The 19,936-nt window shown below is 34.2% G+C and overlaps 1 protein-coding gene across 4 annotated transcripts in view; it reads right to left on the bottom strand.

Annotated features, from left to right (window-relative positions):
- Positions 1-19,936, bottom strand: part of TEX10 (testis expressed 10) — a 61,792-nt gene that overhangs the window by 14,954 nt on the left and 26,902 nt on the right. For all 4 annotated transcript variants that reach the window (XM_001364362.5, XM_056805898.1, XM_016424087.2 and 1 more), the window contains exons 7-11: positions 16,894-17,029; positions 14,600-14,775; positions 13,275-13,452; positions 7,082-7,170; positions 5,217-5,350 (exon numbers count right to left, since the gene is read on the bottom strand). In XM_001364362.5, coding sequence (XP_001364399.1) covers positions 5,217-5,350; positions 7,082-7,170; positions 13,275-13,452; positions 14,600-14,775; positions 16,894-17,029 — 713 coding nt within the window. The remainder of the gene's footprint in view (positions 1-5,216; positions 5,351-7,081; positions 7,171-13,274; positions 13,453-14,599; positions 14,776-16,893; positions 17,030-19,936) is intronic.

Raw genomic sequence — 19,936 nt, 5'->3', positions numbered from 1 at the left:
AGTGAACACTCTTAGATACAACCAGTGATTCCAACTCTTCTTAAAGGGAAAGCAAAACAAGAGGAGAGAAAAAAAGGTGATTAAAAGGAATGGCTATGAATAAAGGAAGAGAAGACAGTATGTGCTATTTAACAAAACTGAAGTGAGTAGAAAAGTATACATACATAGAAGAGAGCAGAGTAGGCATGATATTACGAGACAAGGGAATTTAACATACACACAAGCAGTCTGCATATCAAACTCAACAAAGAAACATGCAGGAATGAGGAAGGTGAGGATTTAAGTGGAGAATTTCAACAAAGAAGGAATAGACAAGTTAAATTTCCTGATCCAGAAGAAGGAACTAAAGGGGAAGGATGAGAAAAGAACTATACTCTAAAGCAGGGGGGTCAAATTCAAATAAAAGGGATTCCCCTAGAGAAGTGATGGTGAACCTTTTAAAGTCAGAGTGCTGGGCCCTGCCCCTACCCTCTCCCCAGAAACCAAGTGCCATGCCCACCCCTGGGTGCAGACTTCCCTCCTACCCTCTCAGAGGAGGGAGAAAGCGCTTCCATTGGGCTGCTGGCAGAGGATAAGAAAAAAAATTGTCAAGCACGGTGGGGAAGGTTCACCATCTGCCCTAGAGACCATATACTATCTTCAAAAAACCTCAAATTAACAATATGCTATGCTGTATTTTTATTTTATCAAACATTTCTCAATTACATATGGTAAGTACTGCATACTTCTCCCCCACTAGTTTGATACTTCTCTTCTAAGGGAATGCCTTAAGATTTCCTCTTCAACAACTGAAGAATATCCAGGGCAAACAGTTGGTATATTAATGTAATGAAATATTACTGTACTGTAAGAACCAACAAAATAGACATTTCAGGGTGTCCTGGAAAACATGAACTAATGGAGAATGAAGTGGGACAAACGAAGATGGCAATTTATACAAGGACAGCAATATTATGAAGAAATATAACTTTGGAACACTTAAGAACACTAATGAATACAACTGGCCAACAATATCTCCAAAGAATCCATGTCAAAGGCACATTACCTAAGGGAGAAGTGATTGACATAATGTACAAAATGAAAACTATATTTTCAGACAAGGTCATTGTGTGGATTTGTTTTGCTTGATTACGCTTGTAACCAGAGTTTCATTCCTTCTTTCTTTTAATTTCTAAAAAGAATGGTGGGGAAAATGGGTTTGCAACAGTGATGGCAAAAATGGGAGGAGGGGGCTATTGAACATTTTTTTAAAACTCAGAAAGAAGCACAAACAAGTAGGACAGTTTTGAAATCACCTGGTAGAAATTTATGTGTTTTTTTTAAAGCAAGAGGTATGAAAGACATTGAAAGTTTAATATAGAAATTCTTTTTGTGTTCTGATCTGCATGAAAATATTCTTTTTTAGCATTTAAGTTCTACCTTCCACCAAAAATATACACATGAAAAATAGGAAACATAAAAAATTAGAGAAATGCAAATTCAAAACATTTTGAATTTCAACTCAAACCCATTTAGAATGTGAATACTTTGAAGGCAAGGATGATGCTTTATTTTGTTCTTTCTATTTTTATTTGAATCCCTAAAGCTAAGCACATTACCTGGAACACTGTAATCTTTTAAATAAATATTGATTATAATCACCTTAGCAAGGACAATAAAAAGGGAAAGTAATAAATGTGGAAACAGTTGCAAAGAAAATGGGAAAACAGAAGACTGTTGTGGAACCATGAATTCTTCAAATCACAAAAGAAAGCAATTTGCAACTATACTTTAAAAAGGAAACACCATTACTAGACCTTTAGGATATACTGAAGAGGTAAAAGAAAAATGTAAAAGACCCAAATGCTTTTAAAGGAGCATTTTGAGGCTACTTCCAAATCAAAAGGACCCTCTCCAACACCAAACTATATTCTGTGTCATCTAGGTTGTAAGAATGAAAGCTTCTGTTCTGCTTTTTCTGTTATTTTTCTGTTACTTTCTGTTATTTCTATGAGTATCCCAACACTTAGCACAGTACCAGGGGGCATAATGAGCACCTGATACATTATTGTTATCTACCTACAAATAATAATATAGCACCATAAGAAATAAAGGGACGGTAAAGTAAGCAGAACTTTCAGAATAATATATATAGTTACAAAATAGTAACAAAACTAAAGAACAATTTCAAAGGACTTAGAACTCTGATCAATGAAATAGCCAAACAACGATAGAGTCTACCTACTATTAGATCCAAGCTATCAATGAGAGAGGTGATAAAACTAAATAAGTACCATTACGTTTGTTTTTTTTTTAAAGGAGTAAACAGGACAACTAGGTGGCTCAGGGTATAGAGCCAGGCCTAGAGGTGGGAAATCCTGGGTTCAAATCTGACTGCAGACACTTCCTAGCTGTGTGAATGTCACCAATACAAGTATTGGTTCTAAGACAGAAGGTAAGAGTTTTGTTTTGTTCTTGTTTTCTTAAAAGAAGTGAAATGGAAATGAGGAAATAGAATCAATGAGCGTAGATGGCCCTGAGAATCTGGCTGTGGAAAATTCCTATTTTAGAAATGATTTCATCTAAGACTTATTCTGAGATGTATGGTGATGTCTTGAGTTAATAGTAAATTGAAGGGATTTTGAGAATAGCAAAGTCCTTGATTAAGTCTGTGGACAGCATAAAAAAAGTCAGTGAGTAAGCAAAGAAAAAAATTGATAGGGGAATGGCAGTGGGCTAGGTTAAAGGGAATTAAGATAATGTCCCAAGGCAGTCAGAAAGGAATGGGATAAAGGTCAAGTAAATGGATTGTCATTTGCCTGTAGAAAGGCCATGATGGACATGAAAATTATATCTAAATTAGGGAGATAGGAGTGAACTCTTACCCCTCTCTCTCTCACTACTAATGCTTAATCACCAAGTCTTATCAATTCTTTTCATCTTCCCTTCTATCACTAGTACTAGCACCAGTAGTTCAAGTCCTTTATTAATTTCATTGTTGGAAGCACACCAAAGGATAATTGAGGACTTCAATTATCTAAATAAATATTCTGAAGCTCTCTTTCTCTTAGGTCAATAAAGAACAGCTAATAATTCAACAAGAAGTTCTATTCTACATCTCATTATCAACAAGACTGATGGGATGGAAATTATGGGGATATTGAGAAGTGATCTTAAAATTTGTGATACAGAAAGAATGAAAGCTAGACCTAAGTAAATCTAGCATGCACCCTAAAGCAAATTTCAAAGTGTTCCAAAGAATAAAGGAAGTTCATTGAACTAAAATTCCATTAGAGAAGAAAGCCAAGGAAAGATTAGAAGCTCTCAAAAATAAAAGTCTCAAGACAGAAAAGAGAATCAATTCTGGTAAAAAAGAAAACTAGGAACTATATAGAGATCAATATAGGATACATAGGGAACTCAACACTAGCCTCCCTGATGTTCTTCAAACAAGACATCTATTAAGAGTAGCCATAAATATTTAGGGTTAAATTGGAAGGAGGTCACCAGGGGAATATCCTTTGGCTGGCCTTGTGTCCATTTATATTAGAGACTTACATAAAAGCAGAGGTGATATGCTTATTAAATCTCTAGATGACGCAAAGCTAAGAGGTATAAATAGCGCACTGGATAAAAGAATAAGGAACTAAAAATATTCTGACAAACTAGAATAACAATTTAAGTCTAGTGTTAAAATTTAATGGGAATAAAAACATATTTGGGTTAAAAAACATCTTTACAATAAAATGGAAGAAGGCATAACTAGAAAACACTTCTTGTGAAAAATGTCTTGAGATTTCCAGCAAATTTTAAGTCCAATGAATGAACAATGCTGTAGCCAAAAAAACTAATGTGATAATAGGGCAAAGCAGAGTATCCTGAAATAGGAAATGAAAATCCTGGTCAGACAACACTTCAAGTACTTTGGTTCAGTACTAATCATAAAATTTGAGGAAGTACACCCATAAACTGAAGAGTGCCCACAATTGTTAAAAACCTTGAGTTCACATCATATGAGGAGTGGTTAAAGGAACTAAGAATGTTTAGTTTTAAATGAAGGGGGGCGGGGGCGGGAGGGTGGGGGTGGGTGGAAGCCCACACATGACATTGTCTTCAAATATCTAAAGGACTGTCACATAGAGGATTTAGACTACCTCTACTTGACTCCAGAGAACAAGAATTGGAAGCAATTGGAGAATTTGCAAAGGAGTAAATGTGGGGCTGTTATAAGTAAACTTTTTTCCTCTAAAAGTTAGAGTGATCCAAAAAACAAATAACCTATTTGGGGAGGTAGTGGATTCTTCCTCACTGGAGATATTCCACAAAAAGACTGGAGGATCAATTGTCATGTGTACTATTGAGGGAATTCTTGTTCATGCACTGGTTGTATTGGAAGACCTCTGAGATAACCTCCCAACTTGAAGATTTTGTGATAGCACAGTAGTCTTAAAACTCCCTCTAATCTCTTCCTTTTCTAATCTACTTGGCCCACTGCCACTAGATTAGTCTTCCTAAAACACTTTTGAATCATATCAACGTTCCTATTTCTCCCTTATGCCTCCCCCCCAAAAAAAACTTTAATAGGCTCCAAGGAAACTATAAAATTTCTTGGACTTAGAATTCAAGACCTTCTAAAAGGTGACTTCTACTTACTATCTTTTTATCCTCACCTCTCACTAATAAACCTCTTTGCCAAATCAAACTTATCTTCTTACAAATTGTAGCCTTTGAGCTTTTATACACAACTTCTGCAATATTTTTTTCATTTTGTTTTTCTTGGGGGGGGGGCACAACAACATGGCTATTACAGAAATCTGGTTTGAATGATTTCACATATACACATATCACATTTCTTGCCTTCTTCAATGGGTGAGGGAAGGATAGAAGGGAGAAAATTTGGAACTAAAAATTTATAAAAGTTTAAAAATAAAAATAATAAATTTGTTTTTAAAAATGACTTTTACAAATGAAATCATCTCTAAATTTTGCTCATTATCCACCATCTGGACATTTACTTACCAAATAAAATTTATCTTATACAATGCCATAGTTGAATTATTTCCTCACATTAAACTTTTGACATTGCTCATTATATTGTCTACAAAACTAGATTATAAACTCTTTTTGGGCAGGAACTATAACTTAAACTGTGCTTTCAACACTGTAAACATCCAAATTTCATTAAATTATTAAGATAATTACTACTGGCTATCACTTGAAATTAATATAAAAGTTACCTCTGTGACATCCCAGTGATGCAAAAACTGATCCAGGTCAGTTAGGTATAGAAGTACTGGCGAGAGTTGTGTTTGGCTGATATGAGGATTTCCTCGTATGCTCTGAAGCCATGACATCTCCTTTGCTGAAAACCCTAAAGAAAAGTAAAATTAATGAAAACTAGTACGTTATCATAGGATTTAGAATTGGAAGGCACCTTAGAAATCATTTAATACAGTGAGTAATTTTGCAAATGAGGAAATTGAGGCCTATAAAAAGGAAATTGAAAACTTTAAGACTGGTTAAATGATTTCTTTAAAGTCACAGAAGTAGTAAGTCAAGCCCAGATCAAAACTCAGATCTCCTAAATCTATAATCAATGCTTTTCCCATTATATGACATCAATGACTATTTCAGGCCATCATCTTTACAGAAGATAATGTCTACAGACACAGGAAACAATAAAGACAAATTCCATATTAACTCTTAATTCTTAATAACAAAAATAATTTTTTTAATGTTCCAGCATTTTGTGCAACACAAGGGAAAGTAAAATACAATAGCAACAGGCCAACAACACCACAGGCTTTTGTGGATGAGAAATGAAAATCTTCATCAAGCACTGTGAGGAGCTTACCATAGGATTTTATTGTTAACTATGGTGAAAGCCACAATTTCTTGTAAAAAGTGACAAAAGGAAACTAGAGAGAATGGTGATTGCTCTTCAAAGCAAGTAAGCAATCAAAATACCTCTAACTTAAAATACTACTAGTGTATACTCCAAGACATAATATAATGAAAGCATAAACTTAAAATTAGTAATTTGTAGATAACTTTACTATTTTTAATTTCCTAAATTCTTTATACTACACTCTGCTGCTTCATGACTCCATATTAATATGTTCTATCATCCAATCTAACTTCTTAGAGTTCTAAGAAGTTAAAAGCCAAATGCTGAAAATCTGATTTACTAGGGCAATCTTTTTTTTAATAACAAATTTACACGTAAGTTTTCCAGAGTTATGAAATTCATATTGTCTCTCTCCTTTCTTCCTTTCCTCCTCCTCGAGTTGACAAGCAATTCAATCTGAGTTGTACATGTATTATCACACAAAACCTACTTCTATAGTATTCACTTTTATAAGTGAATAATCTTATAAAATCAAAACCCCAAATCACATACCCAAATAAACAAGTGATAAACCATGTTTTCATCTGCTTTTCTAGTCCCAACAGTTTTCTCTAAAAGTAAATAGCATTCTTTTTCATAAGTTATGGCAATCTTTAAATGGAATTTTAATAAATGTTTATTTCATTCAGTACACTGAAAAACCTTAATACCATGTTTAGAGGCTAAATAAGTAGCTCTGATCAACTAAATTCTGTCAGTGTTTTACTCCTAAAGTGGGTATTTCTTTGTATTTTTAAAAATAGTATTTACCATACAACACACCTTCTAAATGTTTTACTACCCTAAACTATTATGGCCAATAGAATTGAATAGAATAATATGAGATATGGAAAACATAATTTATTTAAACATGGCCTCTTAAATCATGTTTAAAATAGAAAATTCTATTCAGAAACAAAGGATTTGCTTCAAACAAACAAAAAAAAAAGTGGACCATTTCAGCCTGGTAAAGCTTTGATGATAGGGACAATAAATGATATTGATAAGCTGACTGGAATGTAAGGGCACTCTGATTCATCATTAATCACATGAGAATTCCAAAGAATAAGGACATTTTAAATACTGGAACACAATATACATGAATGTAGTACATCTTAGAAAAGAGATGCCAGAGCATTAAACGTATTTCTCCTTTCCACTACTATAACAAGAAGGGAAGACAAAGGGAGGAAATCTAATAGTGGTATGGATTACCTGTAAGGGTTGAAAATAAGAAACTGAAATAGTCCACATCACTCATTATACTTGCTTGCAGAGAACGTTTCCATCCAGAAAATGCAGATCTACATGATAAATCAGATTTGTAAGATACTTCCAGTAAGTGTTATTATGCTTATTTTATGAATAAACAAATAGGTTCAAAGAGACTAAGTAATTTGCCCACAGTATCACAATCAAATTGTCTCAGACTTAGGTCTTCTGATTCCCAGGGCAGAGCAAAAACAATATGGCATTTTCCTTTCCCCACTCCCATCCTTCTTTCCACCCACCCCACCACCCACCAGAAAGAAAGAAAAGGGAAACAATGATTTCTAAAATTGTTATGAAGCAGAGTAGAAGAATATGGCACACTTTGATCTACACTCAGATTCCAATAGTTATTTCTTTGACTATGGATATTTTCATCATGAGTCCCTTGTGGTGCTTTGCTGATAATGTTTTAGTAATCTCTAGTTCTGCTCACTTCACTTTGCATCAGTTCAAATAAGTCTTTCCAGGTGTTTCTGAACTCAACGTATTCATCATTTCTTATGGCACAATAGCATTGTTTAAAGTAATCCATTACAACCATATACCACAACTTGTTCATCCAATCCCTGATTGATGGGCAATTCCCAGGTTTCAAATTCATTGCCAATACAAAAAGAATTGCTAAAAATATTTTGGTACAGGCAAGGCCCTTCTTCCATATCGCTAATATCTTTGGGATACAGATCTAGTAGTGATATTGCTAGAACAAAGAGCAGATGCTATTTTGTGGACTTTTAAGCCTAGTTCCATACTGCTCTCCAGAATGGTTCTATCAATTCAAAGTTCCACCAACAGTTCCCACATCCCCTCCAACATTTCTGGTTGATTCGAGTCACTATATCTCAACTGTTATTTCTCTAATCAAGTGGTTTGGATCATTTTTTCATATAACTAAGGGCAGTTTTAATCTCTTCCTCTCAGAACTGCCTGTTCATATTCTTGGACGATTTTTCAATTGGGGACTGCTTTATATTCTTACAAATATTACTCAGTTCTCTATATATTTGAGAAATTATACTTTTGTCAGATACAGGTTATAAAAATTTCCCCCAAAAAATGTAATCTCTCTTCTAATGTTGGTTGCATTGTTTTATTTGTACAAAATCTTTTTAATTTAATGTAATCAAAATTATCTATTTCATTTTTTGTAATGTTCTCTGTCTTGTTTGGTCATAAATTCTTCCTTTTTCTGTAAGTCTGAAACTATTCCATGTTCCCCTCATCTGTTTATGGTGTTACCCTTTATTTCTAGAACACGTATCCATTTTGACTTTATCATAGTATATGGTATAAGATGTCGGTCCATGCCATAATCTCCACCATTTTCCAATTTTCCCAGCAATTTTTGTCAAATAGTGAGTTTCTTCCCCAAAGGCTTGGCTCTTTGGGTTTACTGAACTCTAAGTTGCTTTGGACATTAAATGCCATGTGTTGATTATCTAAGAGTTTTCTTGGAAGAGATACTGAGGTGGTTTGCCATTTCCTTCTTCAGCTCATTTTACAAATGAGAAAACTGAGGTAAACAGGTTAAGTAACTTGAACAGAACCATATAGGAAGTGTCTGAGTTCAAAATGGAATGTTTCTGATTGCAGGCTCTGCACTCTAGCCACTCTGTCATCATTCTTCTTTTCGCCCTCAGACAAACATTTTTTACTAAAATAAAGTAATCAAAGAACCTTAAATCTAGAAGGAGCTTTAGCAATCATCTAGTTCAATCACATCATTTTAGATATAGAAAAGGTTGAAGGCAGATAGATGCCTCAGTGAATTAAAAGCCAGGCCTAGAGACAGAAGGTCCTAAGTTTAAATCTGCCCTCAGAAACTCCCTATGACTGGGCAAGACACAACCTCCAGAGCATACTCAATGACCTTACTGCTCTTCTGCCTTGGAACCAATACATATCACTGAGTCTAAGACAAAGGGTATGGGTTTTAAACAACAATAACAAAAAAGATGTTAAAGGTCAAAAGTTATCAAAGTATAAAGGTTCTAACACTGCTAGAAATGATTATTAATTTAATCATTACATACACATATTATAAATCATAACACATCATGGGTACATGGATAGGAAAGGAAGATGAATCCCAGAGGTAATACAGGCCCAATATTATTAGCTTTCCTGGGATTCCTCAAATAGCTTATTTTTTTAGAAGTAAAAAAACAATTTAAAAAAACTACTCTACTCAACAGGGATTAAGTTCAGATCTAAAATAGCTGAAGAAATGTGACCAGTTTACACTTCTAAGCAATAGTCCTACAGATAATACAACGTACAAGGGAAAAGGGATAAATGCCTAGATCTTATCTTAATTTTACAGTTATATGACTTTCTGAAGGTCTAACAGCTAGGTAATGTGGCAGATATAGAACTAGAACTATCTCTCTAATATTTTCCCTATGTCCCAGATTAAAAATTATAAAGAACATTTTGAATTTATAATGAAAATATTCTTTTTTTTTTAAATCATCTTTTGACCTGTGAAAGAAAATATTTAATAAAACTAATTATTTCAAACAGTTAACTTTGGAGAATGGTTCTTATGACCTGGGGCAAGTCACTTACCCAAAAATGCCTAAACCTAAACACCAAAGCCTAAGCCTTGGAACCAATACTTGGTACTTACTATTGATTCTAAGATGGAAGGTAAGGGTTCAGGAAAAAAGATGGATGTAAAATGTTAGAGGGGCTAGAGAAAAGAAGTAAACTGATACACTGCTACTAAGGCTGTAAAATGGTATAACTATTCTGGAAAGCAATTTGGAATTGTGTCCAAAGGTACCAAATTGTACATACTCTTTGACTCAGCAATACCACTAGCGAGTCTGCCCCAAAGAGAAAAAAAAAATCCTATATTTACAAAAATATTTGTAACAACTCTTTGTGGTAGCAAAGAAGTGGAAAATAAGGAATAAAATTCAAATGGGAAATGGATGTACCCATCTTGGTATATAAATGTAATAAAATACTACTATAATATAAGAAATGAATAAAGGTGGTTTCAGAGAAACCTAGGAAGACATGTATGGATCGAGACAACTAATTGAACAGAACCAGGAAAGCAATTTCTACATCAATTATGTAAGAATGAACAATTTTGAAAGATTAGGTTCTAATCACTGTAATGAGCAATCACATTTTCAGAGCACCAATGGTAAAGAACACTACCTATTTCTTTAGAGAATGGTCACTGACAAATGAGATACACATTTTAGTCATTGTGAAAATTTGATTTCCTTAACTATGCTTATTGGTTACAAAGGATTGATGGTTCCCCCTCACTCCTGTAATAAACTCAGAAGAAATGAGAGGGAAAAAATATAAATGCTTGATAACTGAATAAAACTTTATTTAAAAAAAACAAAACAAAGAAATGAGGCACTGGAAAAAACAAGCAATAAACAGATTAGACTATTGCAAATAATTCCACAAAAGACATTTTTAATCACACAATCAAACTTTGTAACAAATATAAGACCCCACGATGTGTGTTTATTCACTATTAAAAACATTTGATAAGTAAAACATCACCTTAAAGGCATTACTCTAATAAATTGTTTCCTGTACAGCACTGAGACATAGATAAGCATCACACAAGAAAAACAAGAGTGGGAGGAAGGTGATCTGTAATATTACAGTAATATCAAGAAACTCCAAAAAGGACAGGACAAAGTAATTCTTCCATCAAAGAATTCTGACATTAAAACAAGCAATAGCCATGTAGCTAGAGTAATGGCCAGCTAGAGTGCTACAAAGTATAAGTTTGCAAGATAGTGAAGAAGCTCTGAAAGCAATTCCCGCAATAACTGAAGAGCTGAGCTAAACATGAAAAGAAAAAGAATATTTAGTGTCTAGTTGATAGTATGTGCTACTGGATGGATACCCTATAGAGCTATATCCATCAATACATTTATCTTCAACATGCAGCTAGATGGTGCCATGGATACAGCACAGAACTGAAGTCAGGAAATCCTAGGATTATATCTGGCTTTAGACACTCACCAAATGTGTGACCTTGGACACATCACTTAACATCTCTGTCTTAGTTTCCTCAACCATAAAATGGAGATAATAGCGTCTATCTGCCAGGGCTGTTATAGGGATAAAATGAGATGCTTATAAAGTGCTTTGCAAAGCTTAAAGTGTTAAGTAAGTGTCAACAGAAACCTAAACCTTGTTTAAAGAAACCTAAGCATTGTAATGGAGAGTGAACTAGATGTGGAGTCAAGAATTGCGTTTCAAAACTTGACTCAGACCCTAGCTAGGTGAACTGGGTATGTCACATAGCCTCTCCAGTCCTCAGTTTCCTCATAATAGTGCTATTATTATAAATACTAAATGAAATAACATTTCAAGTGCTTTTCAAATCTTTTGGGACTATATAAATGCAAGCTATTAGCAATAATAATAATTTTATATAACACATCCTATGTATGAGGCACTGTACTTAGCACTTTTTACAAATATCCCATTTGATCCTCATGACAATCTATTATTATCCCCATTAGTTAAGGAACCTAATGGAAACAGAGGTGAAGTGACATGCCCAGAATCACACAACACAGCAAGTCGTGTCTCAGGCAGGCTTTAAAATCAGGTCTGCTCAACTCCAAGCCTGATGTTCAGTGCACTGTACCCAGATGTCCTAAATCTGATACTGAAAGGAAGTCAGAGATCATCTAGTTCAATCTTCTTACTTTACAGGAAAGGAAAATGAAGTCCTGAGGGATAAAAATGACTTGTCTGGCATCATGAAATCAATCAATTGCTAAAGGGGAAACTAGAATCAAGTCCTCCAAATTCTAAGCCTCCTGCTCTTTCTGGAACACACATATTACAGAACGGTGACAAACTGTGACTTCAGATCTCACAATAGCACTTCCACATATAAACTTAAGATCCCCTAAGTTTCTGTGTTATACTATAATATACTCTTATGGTATATAACTTGATTGCATTATGTGGCTCAGCAATCAAATAATGGAATACCACTGCTTTAGAAACATTTTTAAGTATAGTAGCAACACTAAGTTACAATGGTAAAAGTTACTAAGTTCAAAGTCACCACCTCTAAAGAAGAGTTTCACAAAGTGTACCACAAAATTCTGAATGTTATTGTAGATAAAACAAAATCTATAAATGATTATTTAATATACTATAGAGTATGATAAATATTTTTGTGGTTATTCAGTTGTGTTGAACTGTGACCTGTGGACCATACTGTCCATGACGTTTTCTTGGCAAAGATACTAGAGTAGTTTGCCATTTCCTTCTCCATTAGATTAAAGCAAATGGAGGTTAAGTGACTTGCCCAGACAAAGATATAATGTGTCTGAGGCTGATTGCTTACTTCAGTGCTCTTTCCACCAAGCAACCTATAGTATTCACAAAATAAACAAAATTTGCCTATTATGTAATTAAGGGCTCATCTCAAAAAATATCAGATGTTGATCTCACAAAGAGCAACACCTGCTGTTATTGAGAGGAAACTGCATAGAAGAATGTCTCAAAGAATATCTCATGTTATGACTCAAAGGTTGTGCAATGCAACTCTTCATGGCAAAAAATACTGTGTTGTGAATTTAAAAAAAACTTGAGAACCAATGATCTAGAGCACTACTATTTCAAAGGCTGGTTAAAATAACACTGAAGTACCAAGTTTCCCACCTCTGGGTAAGCAAAATTTCCAAAAAACAAGGTGACTAAGCTAGTGGGGCTTTGATGGTTGGAATATTCCACTAGATTTTATGTCTAAATGTATCTAAAATCCATATATTATATTCTCTAAGTTTAAAAGTATCAGACACAATGACAAACTACAAGTGAACACTGCTCTTTGATGATAACTGCCACATAATCTGAATTCTAATCCATCAAACACCTCAAAATATTCTTAACTCAAAGATCATTAATTTCTGGTTATGTCATGTAACAGCTAAAATTTAATTTGCTACAACATTGGAAATAAACTATTAAGTAAATTACATTGTACATATTACTAAAACCTAACTTTCTACACTTGGCATTTAATCTACCATACAATTATAGTAACAAAACATTACTGATGTAGGGGAAGTGGGGGAGGGAGATGTAGAGAACAAAAAATTAGCATATGCTCACTTAAGCAAATTACCTCAGATGCAGAATCCTTATGAGGGCAACTGCTAAACTTGAACTAAGCCTTCCCATAATACAGCAATGACTTAAATGACATAGCAAATCAGCAGGCAGACAAGGCAGAAAATATATCAATTGGACCAAACGCTGCTGAGATGCTGCTGGAAGAAGAACCACAGTGCCTTCTTGTGGATCTAAACAGATATGGAGAAATTAAATTAAATTAGAGTATAAAAATTGTTAGAAGCCAAAGGAACTCACTCAGAAAGACTGAACAATTCTGAATGTTTGGAACATTATTTGGAATGTTGTAATTTCTGAGGCTTAGAGATGGAAAGTTACTATAACAAATGTTATCATAAAAATATCTTTTAAGTCTTTTTATTTAGAAAACAAAAAATACTCTGATCATCATTTAATGGAGGGCAATTCCATAACCTGCAAAATACTATTTTCTAGCCATTTTAAAAGCCAGGGTATTAGAAAGTATTTTAAAAACAATTCCACTTTGCCCCCCTACCAGCAAAACACAATGATTAACATTTCAATGAGACATCCACAAATCCTCTTTTTCAGAAAGGAAACAATTCTGTAATTCAGAAAGTTGAACAAGGAAAACTTTTTAGGCTTAGTATATTTTATTTAAATAGTGCTTCTCCATAAATGATGAAAAAAAATATAGACTTATTTTAAGTGTGATTAGTAAATAAATGTCATAGTAAAATGTGTTTTTAACTGACTTCTTTATAAAATAGTATCTTCTCCTCCAGAGATGATTATATAGGTTTCACTAGAGGACGAGAAGATTAAGGAATTCAAGAACCATTAACTTCCCTAAACTTGAAAGAAAAAAACTTCTACTAGATATTAAGCCACTTATTGGTCTCATGTAGTAAGGAAATAGAATTACTATTTTACAGTTTCAAATGGAGCAGGTACATCTAAAGAATCCATAAATGAAAGCTTATTCCAAGTAACAATATTCTTTTTTTAATTTATTTTAAAATATTTTTCCATGGTTACATGATTTATTTTCTCTCCTTCCCCCTCCTGGAGCTGATAAGCAATTCCACTGCAAGTATCCAATATTCTATGATTCCTTTCAGTCCACTAATTTTCAAATTCCATATTGGGTTTAGAATTATCTGAATATTTATAGGTTCTATTGCCTTAATATACTAAATCATTCAATTCAAATGAAAAGTAGGAAAAGGTCACCCTAGAAAGTTTTACTTTGCCAAACTCAGAAATGGGGATAATGGTGATATCAAAAAATTTTTAAGTAAAGGAAAATTTTTAAAATTCATCAGAACCTATGTTGTTAAAGATCTCAAGTCTTACCATAGATCCGAGAAGCAGTGGCTTGCAAACTATTTAATAACTCTTTATTTGATCGTGCTGCAGCAGCATGGATGATATCAATAAGTTGAGTCGACAGTTCAGGATTTTTACAGCCAAGTTGAGCAAGCTGCAAGGGTAAACTAGCCAGCCAACGAGATAATACTTTACTACGGCTTCTAAAAAAGAACAAAAAGATACCAAAACATTTAATTTACCTAAAAAAAAAATAAAACCACCCAACAAATCATGCCTAGCATATTTAAGAATACTGTAATAATGAAAAAATATTCACCAGTCACTAGTATTTACTAAGCATATGTTCTGATCCAGGCACTGTACTAGATATTAGAGGTACAAAAACAATAAAATAATCTCTAGTCTTAGGCAGGTGCATCACACAACCCTACATTTCACTGGCGGAGAAGGAGGAATGTATTGTTCCATTTAAAGAAAATTTCAAATTAATTGTAGAGTTAAAACTTTTCTTACTCCACTGTGATGAAAATTACTCTAATATTATCTCTGCCTCCTTAAAATTGAATACAATGAATGTACCTGAATCTTCTCTTAACTCAAAACTATTCCTAACCAAGAAGTGAATACATGGTGAAAACTTCTGAAAAAGACACAAATCATATTGGATACAACTCTGGTACAGTTTGGTTTTTTTTTTTAATGGGTGTGGATGAGTTTTACTTCTGCCTTTAAAATATACTTTCTCTGTAACCCTAGACAAACCATTTAAAATTTTCATGTCTCCAGATTATAGGCTATAGGAAGAGGTACCAATTTGCAATGGAAGAGTAAATTAATTATCAAGATTTCCTCAGACCAATAAAATCAAGATCTGTATCCCTAAACCGTAGTAATTCCTTTACCACATGTGCAATATAAACAGCATTAAGAAAACTGGATTTGAAACTAGTCCACTATTCATGGGCTCTGTGACCTCCCAGTCTTGGCTTCCTGTAAATAGTGATAACATCTATTTCAGAGTCATTGTGAACTGCCTTCAACACATTCTAATATCATCCTCTCACCTCTGAAATATCTACCTTAAAATCTGAATTAGTGATAAAAGCCCCACCTATGCATCAAGTCATCACCATTTCCTTTCATGATCCCTCAATATCCTATTTAGGTTCTTTCCAGTATTGCAATTCATCTCCAAATTAGTCACCAAAAACAGATAACAACTGTTCAGATCAGAAAGTCTCAGGAGGATGTTATAACCTGAATACACACATTTTAAAGACAGTTTCATCCTGACTGGCACTGTCAGATGCCCAACAGAAGTCATTTTACTTTCCACAACTGTGCCAGTAGCAGAGGGCATGACACAAAGTTAAAATTGAACAAGAGTAGAGATCATTAAGTGAGCCGCTACTTAAAACAGAAAATGTCTCCCAGATGCTCCGCAAATTCCCTTAATATGCTGAACCCATTCACAACATATAAATATTGCATGTTTTCTGGAGTACATGGTCTTCAGCTATTCGTAATTCAAAACAAAAATTTTAATTAAAAAGAAACTATTTTTTCTTTACACATCTATGCAGCTTATATGTTGGACATGATAGGAGACTTCAAATCCCGGTCCAGATCCCAATAGGATGTCTATTTCCATGAAATGTTCTTGCCAAACTTTTCTCTTTCCCCGTCTTGGCTGGTTACCAAACAGGGAAAAGGCCTAGAATGTCCATACTGCCTTTCCCAAAAGCTGAGGGCAGGGGCCTCTCCAATTACCCACTTGTATAGGGTGGACAAACACACTCACACCATTTGAATGAGTAAGGATTTACCCAATATCCAATAAGATGGAGGATGACTGATTTTTACAGTCCATTATGCCCTTTGGCCCTCCAGGCTTTATTATCTTTATCATCTGCCTTACTACTGAACTCTCCAGACTCCTGAGCCATGACATCTGCCCTTTTGTTACAGTGTAAAGCTCTCATGTGCCTTGCCATCTATGCTGCCACATTTAAAAGCAATCATAAGCTTTTCCACAAGCACCATTTATAAACTTTATGAGTTGTCTCTCCCAATTAGAATGGATGAGCTCCTTGAGAACAGGATATGCCTTGGTTTTCTATTTGCATTTTGTGCTTAATATACAATAAGTGCTTAATATATGCTTTTTCATTTTCTTTCAAAAGTTTTATTCACTAATCAGGAAATATGCTGTTTTATGCAATCATTTAATTGAACTACAGTACATGTTGAAAAGAACTATCACCATAGGAAAGTTATATCTAGGATGAAAAAATTAACAAATTAAAATCCTTTCTTACTTGATTTTGTGAGGACCCATTTCTTCTTTCTGATAAATGCTACTAAAGAAGTTCAGAAGTGAAGAACGGACAGAAACAAGAAGATTCTTCTGTTGATAAAGTGTATAAACTGCCCTGATTAGCACCTCTGTTGACACTAGAAGGGAAAAAAATAAAACTATAACAAATTTTATACAAATTAAACTATGAACACTAGTCATCATAATTACTTGACCAGTCTTTATCATCTTTAGAAAAAGATTTATTATAGCAAACTCATGATCATAAAATTTTATTAATTATCAATATTGTAGGAAATCCAGTTCACTGAATGGTCTACAAAAATGATTTAAATTGGTCTAATTGGAAAACAATAACTAAAGAGATACATTAGCTCTCTCTGATAGAAAAGTGACAAAACAATAGAGACAATTAAGATGATACCAGCTGTTTCAAGCAATTGTCAAGTGATACAAAGCCTAGGTATGGATAGCAGAAGTTTGGAATTTAACAAGGAATAAGGAATATGTATTTTTTTTAAATAAATAAAAAGATTTCTTCTGAGTGAAATATAAATCCAAATACAATGGAGGAAGAAATTAGAAAATGATCACTAGTTAATACACAAATATGGATAATATAGCCAAAATATAGAAAACTTTCTCCCAAAACAGGTGGTTCAAACAAAATATTAGCAGGTAATAAAACTGTATTCTCAGGGGCAGCTGGGTTGCTCAGTGGATGGAGAGCCAGGCCTAGAGACAGGAGGTCCTAGGTTCAAATCCAGCCTCAGACACTTCCCAGCTGTGGGACCCTGGGCAAGTCACTTGATCCCCATTGCCTAGCCCTTACCACTCTTCTGCCTTGGACTCCAAGACGGAAGGTAAGGGTTTTAAAAATAGAAATTTTTAAAAAAAACTGTATTCTCACTGGCTTTTCTCCACCCCAGCTCTGGTCTCCTATAAGAAGATATAGAGATTGGATACATAATACAGTTAAGTCTCCATGGTTTTTTTATTCCTCTACTGACAATGCAAGTCTGAAAATTTGCACACTACCTATATGCCAACCCACTTTAAACAGATCCTGCAGTCTACCCCCACTCCAAAAGGTCAGGCCCAGAACAATTATAATCACCCACTTTTCTGTCCAAATCCTCAATTTTAGTATTAAAATATATACTAACATAATTTTAATTATTTTAATTACTATATACAGTTGTCCCTCACTATATTATAGTTCACTTATCACAACTTCACTGTATTGCAGGTTTAAAAAAAAAGTATCTTAATTCTGTATCATGGAGTTTTTACTGTATCACACATAAAGACTTAATCCTGAAGGGAAAAAAAAGCTTTCTATATTAGATACCATGGGTGTAGGAATGGGGGGGGGGGGGGGGGGGTATGCACAATTCAGAGCCCAACCAACTCTGCAGAGGGTCTTAGTGGCAGTTCCTTTGAAAGTGAGGAGATATTATCCCAAGTTTCAGGCTTTGGGGGGCTAATATTTTCAGCCTTAGTTCTAGGTGTGTGCAAATTTTTGACATTTCCAAATAATAATGTTATGGGGAAAGGTCTCATCACTTCTTTCTTGGTCTATGCTCTCATGTTTACCCAGAAGGGGCCCCTATATTCCTGCAGCCCCAAACAGTAGTGCCTTTTTTGGTCCTAGAACTGTATATAGGAATCCTGCTCCCTTATGATTGGCCAGAAGATTTTGGCTCTGCTCTGGAAGTTCTGCATCCCAGAACTGTGAATAGGAAGTAGTTTTGCCAATCAGCACTAACTAAATCCAGTGCTAGGAAAGGGTCCTCTGCAATCTTTTTCTGACCCCCTTCTTACTGTTTCTGGAATCCAGAAGGTGTTGGCTGCTACTGTTGTAGTATCTCTGGCAAGTGGGCAACATGGTAGAGACCATGCCAGGCTGGAATCCAGGACCTGATTTACTTTAAATTAGAAAAGCTGGAAACCTTATTTCTCTATTTCTTTCTCTTTACTAATACAAATTTAGCATGAAATCTCCAAGATTAATTTTTATTAGTAACAAGTGGCAGAAGACAAAGGCATAAATGCAGGAGATGACACGAAAATAGCTACAAGGAAAGCCTCAAAGAAAAATGCTAATTGATTTCAAGCCCACCAAGAATTACTGATTTTGAGGATAATAAAAGAAAAATTGGGAAAATTAAAAGTGATGCAAGGAAATATGAAAAGAGAATTAACCACTTGGTAGAAGAAGTACAAAAAAATGGAAGAAAATACCTTAAAAAACAGAATTGGTCTAATGGTAAAAGAGACGCAGAATTTCATTGAAAAAGTCCTTCAAAAGCAGAATAGATCACACAGAAAAGAGGTAGAAAAGCTAAAGAAAAATGTAATTCTTTAATTTTTAAAAATTCCTTATGGGAAATTGGAAGCTAATGATTTCCATTAGACAATTAAAATTGGGAATTTTAAGTGATTAGCTCCATGAGATTTCTGGAAACAAAACAAAACAAAAAAAAAACAGAGGAAAATGACACTATCTCCTTGGAAAAACAACAGATCTGGAAAATAGATTGAAGAGAGATAATTTTAAACATTCTGGAAAAAATTTTATTATATACATATATATTATATTTCAAGAAATTAACAAGAAAAACTGCCTCAGCATTTTAGATAAATAGGGTAAAATAGAAATTGAAAGAATCTACCAATTATGTCCCAAGAGAGCTCCCAAAATAAAAACTTCCGAGAAATTATAGCCAAATTACAGACCTCCCATGTCAAGGAAAAAATGCTGTGAACATTAAAAAAAAATTCAAGGACCATGGGGCCACAATCAGGATCACACAAGCTTCCATGTTAAAGAAACAGATGATTTAGAATATAATAGAATGATATTCCAGAAAAAAGGAGTTAGGCCCACAGCCAAAAATAACTTACCTAGAAAAATTGAATATAATCTTTCAGGGAAAATAATAGATATGAAATGAAATAAGAGAATTTTCAAGCATTCCTGATAAAAAAGACCAGAGCTAAATAGAAAATTGACATTTAAACCCAAGACTCAATAAAAACAT

Source organism: Monodelphis domestica, chromosome 7 (genome assembly GCF_027887165.1).
Source record: "Monodelphis domestica isolate mMonDom1 chromosome 7, mMonDom1.pri, whole genome shotgun sequence".
Taxonomy (NCBI): Eukaryota; Metazoa; Chordata; class Mammalia; order Didelphimorphia; family Didelphidae; genus Monodelphis; species Monodelphis domestica.
This window is presented reverse-complemented; position numbering and strand designations above follow the sequence as displayed.